This window comes from Hypanus sabinus, chromosome 19 (genome assembly GCF_030144855.1).
Source record: "Hypanus sabinus isolate sHypSab1 chromosome 19, sHypSab1.hap1, whole genome shotgun sequence".
Lineage (NCBI taxonomy): Eukaryota > Metazoa > Chordata > Chondrichthyes > Myliobatiformes > Dasyatidae > Hypanus > Hypanus sabinus.
In genome coordinates, this window is record NC_082724.1 from 70,925,224 (window position 1) to 70,938,277 (window position 13,054).

The 13,054-nt window shown below is 39.7% G+C and overlaps 1 protein-coding gene across 1 annotated transcript in view; it reads right to left on the reverse strand.

The window, feature by feature from the left end:
* The window catches only part of LOC132378167 (5'-nucleotidase domain-containing protein 2-like), a 90,592-nt gene extending 80,085 nt beyond the window's left edge, over positions 1–10,507 (reverse strand). The window contains exon 1 of the mRNA XM_059944903.1: positions 10,193–10,507. Coding sequence (XP_059800886.1) covers positions 10,193–10,466 — 274 coding nt within the window. The 5' untranslated portion in view covers positions 10,467–10,507. The remainder of the gene's footprint in view (positions 1–10,192) is intronic.
* Between the last annotated feature and the right edge of the window lie 2,547 nt (positions 10,508–13,054).

Sequence of the window (13,054 nt, forward strand, 5' to 3'; positions counted from 1 at the left end):
AAAATATAGACCATTGATCATTATTAAGTTAGTTATTAATTAAGGTATTGTCCTTTTGTTTTATGAAGAACCCATGGTTCTTAAGTCGGGGTGTCTTTATTTGTTATGGTGTGGTGGTCACTACCGTGTATGGTAATATATTCAGGATCTCTTTCTGTGAAATCAAAAAAAAGCAAATCACACCAAGATCACCAGCAATGCAAGGTGATTAGGAACCAATATATTGCATTCAGAAATGAAGCAGTAGAAGAAGAATGTTCAGGACTGATCCAGGAAGTGGCACCTACTTCACAGGTGACAGAGAATGCAAGACTGGAGGCTCTGGCCTTCCGACTTCCACTGGACAGCAAGCAGCTGGCAAAAGGGGAGGAAATTGTCAGGATGGTGATTCAGCATGCCAATCTTCCAATCCAAGATATTATTATTTGCCAGTAGCAATGACCATAAATGCCCTAGTTTTGGGACAGACAATTCAGCCCAATAAATTTGTAATGTTAATGATCTGTACATGCATGCTGTACTAGACCCTGAAATGACAGCATTCTATATTCCTGATTACCTCATTAATTCTTTTCAAAATTTGCTATGTTGATTAATAGCTATATTTATAAATCACTCCCATCATCTGTACAAAGCTGGAGATATTCTCCAAAGTTTCATTGATGATATTAACAATAAAATTTACTTACCAAGGCAAAAAGCAAACTTACTTTGAGATGTAGCTATTCCAATCAGTGGGTTCTTTTCCAGTAACTACTCTGTTAAATCAGTTAACTTAAGTTCCTGATGCTTGCAAAAAACTGGCACAATATATTCTATCAAATCTCTTGATCTCATGCTAGAAATACCTCGTCAAGTGTTGTTTGTTGACAATGACTTTACAAGGGCAACCTTCTCTTTTGTAACCACTTGTGAACAGTTCAATAGGGATAACTAAGATCTGGGAGCGGACCTGGCAGCCCAAGTTTAAATCTCAATTTTGCAGATGAGGAATCTAAATAAGTCTGTATCTTCAATGAAAATTATAGGTTTTTGTAACAATAATGATGAAGCCAGATTGTTGTAAAAACTTCAACAAGAGAAAATCTGCAGATGCTGGAAATTCAAGCAGCGCACACAAAATGCAGCAGGCCAGGCAGCATCTATAGGAAGAAGCACAGTCGACGTTTGGGGCCGAGACATCAACAGCGCTTCTTCCTATAGATGCTGCCTGGCCTGCTATGTTACACCAGCATTTTGTGTGTGTTACTGTAAAACCTTAGCTGTTTCACCCAGTTTCAGGGAAGGAAATGTGCCAGGCTAACCAGTTTTATCCCACATCACTCCTGACCACCAACATGGCTGGCTCTTTAAGTAATGGCCATAACTCACGGAAGATTTAATTTACAAAGACTTAGTCAAGTCATGGCGAAAAGATGGGGAAGTTAACAAGATAGGCGAAGAAAATGGTGGATGAACATTCAAGTCAGACCAACAGTGACACAAGTATCAACCAAAACCTTCTTGTTATTTATTAAAAAGAAACATATTTGATTGCAAATATTAAAATCCTCACCAAGACATTACATAAATGTTACTATTAAAAAGGTAATATTTCAGCAAGAAATACCAAGAAGGAAGGTTAACACAAAAATTATCAGCATTTTGATCTCACACACACTCCTTTCATTAATTTTCCGTGCACAAGGATAATATTCACAGATGTTATGAGCTGAGGCTGTATAAGGGATTTGACAGTGGACTCTTGGAGTACTGTGAATAGCTCTGGGCTCTTCATCTAAGAAAAGATGTGGTAGCATTGGAGAAGTTCCAGAGGTTCACAAGAATGATTCTAGGAATGAAAACTATAGTGGGAGAGTCTAGGACCAGAGGACACAGATAGAGTGGATGTGGAGAGGATGTTCCCTATAGTGGGGGAGTCTGGGACTAGAGGGCACAGATAGAGTGATGTAGAGAGGATGTTTCCTATAGTGGAGGAGTCTGGGACCAGAGGGCACAGATAGAGTGATGTAGAGAGGATGTTTCCTATAGTGGGGGAGTCTGGGACCAGAGGGCACAGATAGAGTGATGTAGAGAGGATGTTTCCTATAGTGGGGGAGTCTGGGACCAGAGGGCACAAATAGAGTGATGTACAGAGGATGTTTCCTATAGTGGGGGAGTCTAGGACCAGAGGACACAGATAGAGTGGATGTGGAGAGGCTGTTTCCTATAGTGGGGGAGTCTGGGACCAGAGGGCACAGATAGAGTGGATGTGGAGAGGACGTTTCCTATAGTGGGGGAGTCTAAGGCCAGAGGGCACAGCCTTAGAATAGGGGAACATCCCTTCAAAAACAGATATAAAGAGGAATTTCTTTAACCAGACATTGGTATATCTGTCCAATTCATTACCATAGGCAGCTGTGGAGGCCAAATCATTGGGTATATTTAAAGTGGAGGGTCATATGTTGCTGATAGCCAGGGCATCAAAAGTTACAGGTCAGAGAATGGGGTTGAGAAGGATAATAAATCAGCCATGATGGAATGGTGGAGAAGACACGATGGGCCAAATGGACTAATTCTGCCCTACATCTTGTGGCCTTATGGAGAACATGTCATCAACACCCAAAACAGTAAATAATTCATCATAATGTACTCCCATACCCTTCCACACATTTTTAGTGGTAAATTGCATAATGTTCCAACTCCAGTATCACCATTTCTAGCTCTTCTCAATGTCAAATGTATTACTAAAAATCTGGTGCAGCCACCTGGTTTGGTCAGGTTCCAAATATTAAACAGGCATGCAAGAGATGTTGCTTAAAGCACCGGATAAAGTACGCTATTCACAGTGACTCAGGAAATTGTGTGTGAGCAAAGAGGGGGATCATCTCTGGTGACAGAGCTCTGTGTGATATTTACTTTGCACTGCTAGGAAACTAAAACAACCCCTGCAATTATTTAGCTCGGGGAATCTGAGACAGAATTTCAGAAGTATTGAGAAGTATTCAGAAGAAAATCGTCAAACACCTTGAGTTTGTGAGAAATTTAAAAAGCATTAGAAATAATGATTTAAAAAAGTACATCAGATATTTTGTTAATGGATTCCAATTTTGTTATGTAATAGCTAGCCAAGAGTAAGTGTTCTCTACTTATGACATTCGGGAAAGTATTATCTTGATATTAATGTGGTGAATGGAAGTTGATTTCTAATGTCATTCACATCGTTTACTTTACATTACAACTGATTTTGTGAAACTTGTTATACTGGTTGCTCAAACATTTTTTTCCATCTTGTTTAATTTAATAATCTATACACAAGATACAGAACCATTTACCAAGCACAGATTTCAGCATCAATGTATAGATTGTTTTCTGGCCTATGGATGCAGTCGAGTCAACCGTGGGGCGGCTGCACTGAAGGATTAGGGATTGCAATTCATGAGGCGGTGGCCCCAGTTCTGGGAAAAGAAGCAGCCATTTGTTGGAGTGGGGCTATCAGAACTAATGGTGCTAACAAATTGAACAAGCAGAATTATAGATTAAAATGTAAAATGCATAACAAAACAGGAGATTGTGTGTGATGGTAAACAAAAAGTATGCTACTCCAAGGGTAAAAGTTAGAAGCAGTGAAATGACTTAATCACTTTGTCCTTTCCATCCACTCAAAGTTTTAAAACAGTTCTCAATATCACTAATTAATCTCTCCATTCATGGTCATAAAATGGTCTCTTGCCTCAGCATCTGACACTATCCGCATCTCCTCATCTCCACTATGGGACTGTAGGTGGATGGGATGTTGCTCAGACCCATTTCCCATCTGTGCTATTGACCCCCAAAGAGTCACCGAGCACAGAAACAGGACCTTTGGCCTTGATAACCAAGATGCCTATCCCAGCTAGTCCTACTTGACTGTATTTGGCTCATATTCTTCTGGGCCTTTTCTATCCATATACCTGTCCAAATGCTTTCAAACATAGCAGTTTTACCCACCTCAACAGCTTCCTCTGGCAGCTCATTCTATATGTTCACCACAGACAGAGATAAATTGGCTTCTCATGTCCTTTTTAACTTCCTCTCACCTTAAATCTACATCCCTAGTTTTAGTCTCCCACCCTGAGAAAAAGATTAACCTTACTACACCCCTCATGATTTTATGTATCTCTGCAAACCCTCAGCATACTACACTTCAGAAAAAAAAGTTGTAGCTTATCCAGCCATTCTTTCATAGCTGAAAGACATCTTCCTGAATCTTATCTGTTTGCCTTCCAGCTTAATGATATCCTTCCTATAGCTAGGTAACCAACATTGAGCAAAACCCCCATGTGCAGTTTCACCAATGACGTGTACAGGTTTCCATTGCCACTCTCCAATTCCTTCCTCCAAGCCAGTTTTATATCCAATTGGCTAACTCACCTTGAGTCCTATGTTAATTAATCTTCTAGACTAGGCTACCACGAGGCAATTGTCAAAGGCCTTGTTAAAGTCTCCATAGAGACTTTGCCCTCAATCTTCTTGATCACCTTTTCAAGAGAAAACTCAATTAAATTCATCAAACTTTATTCCACACACAAAGCCATGTTGGCCCTTCCTAACCAGACTCTGTTTATCCAAATGCTGGTAGATCCTGTCCCTCAGAATCCCCTCCAGTAAATTTCTCTCCACCTACATTAGGTTCACCAGCCCATAGTTCTCTGGCTTGACCTTGCAACCCTTTTAAAACAAGGGGACAATGTTAGCTAACCTCCAGCTTTCCAGTACTTCACCGGAGTCTAAAGATGATGCAAATATTTCTGCCAGTACCCATGCAATTTCTTCTCCAGCTGGCCACAATTTCCCAGGAGACACTTTAATCAGGCCTTGAGGATTTATTCAACAATACACTTAAGTTTGCCTGGACCTTCCTTTTTAATTGTAAAGTGGATATATTCCAATACATTACTATCCAGTTCCTTTAATTCCTAATCTTTGGTGACATTCCCCAGATTAAATAAAGATGAGAAATATTCATTTAAATCATTCTATGACTCTGTATACTGATAACCACTTTGAACCTTAAGATGATCTATTCTTTCCCTAGTTACATTCTTTGTTCTTAATATACTTGTAGCATCTCTTAGGATTCTTCTTTACCTACCAAAGCTTTCTCATGTCCTTCTTTGTCTTCTTGATTCCCTTCATAAGTTGAACTCCCACAACTCTCACTCTTCAAGGAATTCACCTGATCACAGCTGCCAATACTGGACATCTTTTGCTGATCTTTCCAGTAGCACAAGTTATGTCTGCTAGACCAACAAAGAATTTAATGGAGAGAAATAGCCTCCAATTAAACTTCAATTAAACTTTCTGAAAATGACCCAGAATCTTCCAGTTCTGGTGTCTAATATGACCCAAGACCAACTTTGATCAATATGTTTGGGACACAATTTCTCAATTGTTCACAAATCCCATCTTGCGGACAGGATTTTTGAACACTGGAGGAACCATAGCTTATTAGGGATAACCGGCATAATTTTAAGAGGCAGGTCATGCCTCAGGAGCCTGACTGAATTTTTTGAGGTGACAAAACAAATTGAAGATAGAGTGATGGATGGATACATGGATTTTGGTAAGGTGTTTGACAAGGTTCCTCATAGTAGCCTTATGCAGAAAGTCATGAGGCACAAAGCCAAGGAAACTTGGCTGTGTGGATTCAGAATTGACTTGCCTACAGAAGGCGGAAGATGATGGGGAGAGAGCATATTCTGATTGCAGCTTGATGACTAGTGTTCCAAAAAATAATCTGGTCTGAGATCCCTGCTCTTTTCATGATTTTTATAAACAATTTGGATCAGGAAATGAAGCAGTCTGTTAGTAAGTTTACAAATAACAAAAATGTTGCATGTATTGTGGAGAGTGTGCAGATTTGTTGCAGGATACAGTGGGATATAGTCAGGATGCAGACCTGGGCAGATATGGGGAAGCCGGAGTTCGATCGAGAGAAGAGTGAAGTGACATATTTCAGAAGACCGAACATGAAGGTGAATGGCAGGATTCTTACCCGTATGGAGGGACAGAGGAATCGTGAGTCCAAATCGATAGAGCTCTGGAAGCTGGTAGGGTGGTAAAGAAGGTGTACGGTGTGCTGCCTTCATTGGTCAAGAAGTTCAGTTCAAGAGCTGCAGAGTAACGTTGCAGATCTATAAAACTCTGGTTAGACCACACTTGCAGTACTGTGTACAGCTCTGGTTATTATAGGAAGGAAGTGAAAGTTTAAGAGAGGTGCAGAGATTTATCAGGTTGCTGGAGAACATGTCTTATGAGGAAAGTTTGATGAACTGGGGCTTTTCTCTAGCGAGGACCAGTGGCGTGGGAGAGAAACAATTTGATAGAGGCGTACAATGTTGTGAGAGACACAGACAGCGTGGACAGGCTATACCTTTTCTCCCCCAAGGCGCCAGTGACAAATACAGAGGACATCTATTGAAGGTGACTGAAAGAACGTTTAAGGAATGCCAGAGGTAGGATTGCTTTTATATGTTCCATGTCCTAGCTTCCACCAGGCCATCTAAATTTTCATCTTCATAACAGTGTTCAACTTCACCTCAGCTCACTTTGGCTGAAACCCTCAGACATAGTTTGTTACATCTTGTCTCCACCTTTCTAATGCATTTCCAGCCAACTTCACTTATCTACTGGAATGTTGATGTCAAATGCAATTTTTATGTATTTATTTAGTGATATATCACAGAGTAGGCCCTTCCAGCCCTTCAAGCTGTGCCATCCAGCAACCTTGGATTTAACCCTAGCCTGATCATGAGACAATATACAATGGCCACTAAGCTACTAACTCTTACATCCTTCATATACATGAGTAAAAAATCTTTAACCACAGTCACACTGCCTAGGTCAGGCCACTCCTTTACACCGAGTCACTGGAGAAGAACGGCATTTGTACGAGAGGCTACTGTGACACTAACAGTTACTGAGTGAGCTGCAAAACTCAGTGATTGCAGCTCGAGGCGAAGCTCATGGCTCCATCATCTCTAAGGCCTTGCACAAAAAGGGTATTTTTGGAAGAGTGAAGGAAGGAAGCAGCCCTGGATAAACAAAAAAGCACATCCTTGCCCCTAAAGTCTTTGCAAAACTTCACTGAAAAGATACTGTCAAGAGGCAGGAAAGATTTATGTGGTTGAATGAGACTAAAACCTCAACACTAAGCAATATGTGTGGCATAAATCTAATAGTGTGTTTCAGCCAAGTAACACCTTCCCTACTATAAAGTACAGTACGGTGGAGGTAGCTTCATGCTGTGGGGATGCTTTTTAGCAGCAGGGGCTGGAAATTTGGTCAGGATTGATGGGAAGATGAATGCTGCTAAATACAGAGAGACCCTGGTTAAAAACCTACTAGCCTCTGCCAGAACTCTTTAAATATGAAGGAAATTTGTCTTTCTTCAGGACAATGACCCAAAGCACAGTGCCAGAGCAAGCATGGAGTAACTTTAAATAAAGAAAATTGATGTCCTTGAGTAGCCCAATCAGAGTCCTGACCTTAACCAGATTGAACATCTCTGGCAAGACATCAAGATTTCTGACCACTGCCGCTCCCTAAATAACCTGGCAGAGCTTGTACAATTTTACAAGGAAGAATGGGCTCCATCACAATGTGAAAAGCTAATACAGACTTATCCATATTGACTACTGATTGTAATAGATGCAAGAGGTGCTCAACAAAATACTGAGCAAAGGGGATGAATACCTTTCAACTGCTGACATTTCAGTTTTTGTATTTTTAGTTTCTCATGCTTTACAATTTTCCCAATTTTTGAAAAAAAACATGCGATTCAAATAAAAATTCCTAGTTAAACTGACCCAAAGACATGGTTGTAATATTCATTTGTGTGAACAAAGGGTTGGGGGCTGAATACTTCTTCACGGCACTGTATATGGTCAGAAAAGAATAAATAATAATCTTAAAATTAATGCTAACCAAATATATGATAAGATTACTGTCAAATGGGTTTAATCTAAAGTAACTTCAGAGATTTGGTTACTTGGAAATCAATGTTGGAAATTAAATACTCCAGTTATGTTAGCTTGAAAAACTACAAGGAAAATAAGCACACTGCTTATCTTATAAGACCTGCTAATAATAGATAACCTAGGCCAGCAAGATGATTTTTTAAATTACATTCAATATTGGACAGAAGATAATAAACTGGTGGGTACTAACAGAGGAGGCCATCATGGACATTTTTATTCAAGAAATAAGTGACTACCGTAACAAGAGTAATGCAATAGTTGTGGAAATTTTACTACTCAAATCGGCCAGGAAACCAAATTGCTGCTAAAGTGGTTGTGGAGAAGAGATTGCTGGCTCCCAGATCAAATCATGCACAGACCATTTTGCATTAGTGAAAAAAATCATTGACAGACCATTTTGCATTAGTGTCACCAATCATGAGCAGACGATTTTGTTTTATGTTTTTGTATAATAGGACATACTTAATAGATGAGATTAAGTGCAAAAAACTTACACCGAGTAATGATGGCAATTCAATTAAGAAATTAGAATCTTAAATTTAAAAAGTAACATGACAAATCAAAGATAGCAGGCTCAAAGGCAACATTAGGAAGTCTTACAAAATGATAAAATATGCAAATATTTGATGACAGATTCATAATTTTCAATAAATTTACATTCTATTGAGAAATAAAAGGGCAACAGGAAACATGATTCATCCACAATTAACTAACTAAATGAGAGGATGATCTTGTATTTGAAAAGATTTCTAATCTTGTAAATCAGAGGATTAGAAGAGCTTTAAACTTCTGCAAAAGGTGTCTAAAACAAGCAATGATGGTGGTCAGGGAGGAGGGAGAGCTGGAAATCCAGAGAAATCCATGTGCCAACTAAGAAATCTGAAACATTTGATTTTCCATTGGCATGCAAACTGCTTTGCAAAAAATAAATATGGATCACTTAGAAAGGAAAGTTAGAAGAACATGCAGAAAAACATTTTAAAAAATTCTGTTTGTCTTCTCAGCAGAAAGCACAGAAATCCCAGAAAATGACAAGAAAATGGGGAAATTAACAAAACAACTGACAAGTACTTTGGATCTGATGTTCTATATCTCAGACATACAAAAGAAGATTGCTACCAAAAGTGGATGGATGGATAAAGATTTCCCATAATCTCCAAGGTACTGGAATGGTTTCAGAGGACTAAACTGCAAAAAAAAACGTAATGTAATCACAAAGGGAATCTCAAAATAGTATCACACTACAAATAACAGAATAAGAATGTGGTAGATGAAAAACCAAAATCACAAAGCTTCGTGGATGTAGTAAGCTTTCAAACATTGGGAAACAACGAAATAAAAAATGCTGGGTAAGTTCGGAAGTCCGGGCAGCACCTGAGAAACAGTTAAAATTTCAAGTCAAAGACTCTTCATCACAGGGGTTACTTGTATTTTTTTGTCTTTTAGTTTTTCATTTCATATCATAAAAGCATGAACTTTGTTTTCAAAAGTGAGAAAATGAGAAAAAGCAGTATTGACAGGTCATCAATGTGTTTCTAATCCACATGGGTCACAGAGTACTCTAGATGTATTTCGGGATTAAGGAGATTGTTCAAAAGTACATCTCACCTGTTTTTAAAATGCCAAATTAAAAGCACGAGGAGTGTTTCCCCATCTCAGGAGTACAAAACTTCATACTGTAATACCAGAATAAAATATCAGCCATCCAGGATTTGGAGAAGGAGGAACGTTTTTACCTTTTGAAGTAGGAATTTTCCAATTCCCTACCTCAGCTGTGGATGATCAAGGAGGAGGATAGATAGCTGAGCATTTGGGAAACAGAAACAAGATGAAGTAATGGGAGGGACAAAGCAAATTCTCAGTGACCACTTTAATAGTAAACAAACCAGCTATAGATTCACTTCGCTGAAAATAAACGAACTATAAAACAGGAAGGTTGCGCTTTCTACAACCAACTGCATTCGAATTTTTCAGTGTTCTTCGCATCAGAATAAAATAGTTCATGGCCATGTTCGTGTTGACACCCAATTTCAATACAATTCATGAATGTAAATCCAATGAAAAACAAAAAAAACATTAAAACGGACACAAAATATGAAAAAGAATGCACGTGTATAATCCACGCATATAATGAAATAAAAACTGAATACACCTTGTTGCAGCCAAAAACACGGTTCTTTAAACAGACTCACCATGAACTAATTTTTTCATTTCATTGTAACGACCCCACAGATAAGTTTTGTTCTCCGATGTTGCGGTCGCCGCTGCAACTGGCTTGTCGCTGATGCTGGAATCTGATGGATTATCGAAGTGACCGTGTTGCGTCGCCTGGGCTGTGCAACCAGACACAGTGAACAGATCAACCGCTTTAGTACAATAGTTCACAGCCAATAATTGAACGGCCGAACACTTCATCGTTTTCATTTGCAACAAAGCAGACAAAGACTTTGCCAATAAACTAGCCATAACTCTCCACTTTCAGAAATACAGTGATTCTGTGTGTGGGGGAAACCTATCAAAATGATGCTGCCGCTATCTATCCGGTCTCCAGCTCAGATCACAGTTAATCGTATTCCGATGATCAGGCTCTCAGCTCCAGTCACAAACAAAAGGTTGTCCAATCAAATGCCTACATTCGCGGCCAACAACCAATCAAATTCGGGAAAGCGGCCCAGGCGCAGATTGGGGGAGAAGGGCACGTGTACATTCGTACATTCTAAATACAGTGCTAGCCCGTTCCATCTCCCCGTATAACCCTGGTCCTCCAGACCCGGCAACGTTCTCCGCACTATCTCAACTTTGTTTACATCATTCCTGTGGGTCATAATTTAATTTGCTTTGCGGCAACCTCCAGCCTGCTCTCACTTTCACATGATCCAGTTCTCAACTGGTGTCTTTCTTCACAGCTATGTCAGGAGATGTATGATTCCCATAGCCATTTTTAATCACACCTCTTCCCGGCTTGCTTCCTGGAAGGTCTCCATTCCATCTTCCCCAATTTGTTCCTCACTTTTGCTCTAAAAGACTGTCCACATTAGTGTCTTTAGGACTAAATCCCTTTTCTTTAACTGTGGTTTTCCTTCTGTCAAAGCTGATTTGGTACTTGACAGCATCTCCTATTTCTCAGTTTGGTTTTTACCCTCTCCCTTCCCAGCCAGAGCAGAGAGCTTCACTCCCCTTTCATCCACATTCAACGGATCATTCCACATAATCCTCATGATCTCCAACAGGATTCCACCACCAGACACAGTTTCCTCTTCATTCAGCAACCCACAAAAACAATCCTTTTATAACTCCCTGGTTTGCTCTTCTATCTGCATTAACCACCTGCCTTCTCAGGGCATTTATTTAGAGGTATAGCATGGTAACAGGCCCTCCAGCTCAACCAGCTCATGCCACCCAATTACACCCATGTGACCAATAACCTACTAACCTGTAAATCTTTGGAACGTGGGAGGAAACTGGAGCACCTGGAGGAAACACACACAGTCATGGAGAGAATATGCAACATCTGCCAGTTTGACCTTTTCCCTTCCCAGAGCTCCATGTAGACAATCCAAGTAAAGCAACAATTCATTTGACCTCCTTTCAAATCAGAGTATTGCATTCAGTGTTCACAACGTGCTCTACACTGGGGAAGCCAAACCCCGATTGTGCGACTGCTTTGCAGAACACTTCCATTCAATCCACGAGGACAATCCTTAACTTCTGGTTGTCTGTCACTTTAATCCTTGACCTCATTCCTACTCTGACCTCTCAGTTTCACTCTACTACACCACTCAAATGACACCCGATTTAAGCTCAAAGAACATCACCTCATCCTCCTTCAGATTGCATACAAGTCCCAGGACTAAATATTGAATTGAACAATTTCAGTTGAGTGCTCCTTTCTTTTCTTCAGATATATGTCTACATTTTTCTATCTCAATTTATTTTTTAAATCTATCTCCTAATGTTTTGTAATTGTTAACTTAACCATTTTGATAGACATCCTACAACAGACATTCCCTCTGTTTTCTCCACTCCTCCCGTCATTGCAACTTAATGCACTTACTGCCTCACTTTATCTTGGAGTTTCTCTACACCCCACTACCTCAGTACAGCAACCAATATAATCAAAGACCCCACCCATCAAAGACATACTCTCCTCTAAATTCATCCCTTTATTCTGTGTTGTCCCTTTGGATCTAGACAGCCCTAAAAATGGAAAGATCTTCTTTCTAATCCACTCTGTCCAGGCCTTCTAGTATTTGGTGAGTTTCAGTGAGATACCCTATCATCCTTCTCAACTCCACTGACTACAAGCCTAGAGCCATTAAACATTTCTCATACGTCAAGCCTTACATTCCCAGGATCATTCTTGTGAATGTCTCATGGACCCCCTCCAACATCAGCACATCTTTCCTTAGATATGCAGCCCAAAATTACTCTCAATATTCCAAATTCCGCCTGACCAATGCCTCAGAAAACCTCAGGAGTACACTCTTGCTTTTCTGTTTTCATCCTCTTGAAATAAATGCTAATATCACATTTGATAATCACAAGAGATTCTGCAGGTGATAGATACCCAGTGCAAAACACACAAAATTCTGCAGGAACTCAGCAGGGCAAGCAGCACTTATTGAAATGAATAAACAGTCAATGTTTTGGGTCCAGAATGTTGATGAACAAGAAAATCAGATCACTCAAAAACCTGTTAAATTGTGCAGCAGACTGAAGCAGCTAAATCTTGGCTTTTCTATCTTCTGAAAAAAAAATAGGAGCTGGCTGAATATTCCCTCAGAGCCTCTCCACTAAACAATGAAATCAGGACTTCATCTCCATTTTCTTATTTGTTCTCCTTAATCTTTGATTTCCTAATACTCCAAGCTCCATCTCCGATTTGAATATGGTGAATCACACATTTTCTACCTCTCTCCAAGGAAGAGAATTGCAAAGATTTATTATCATCCAGAAGAAGAACTTTTACCTCTTCTTCATCTAATATGGGAGATCCTTATTCTGAAACCATAAGTCTTAGTCCTGGATGTCTCTACAAGAGGAATAATTTTCAT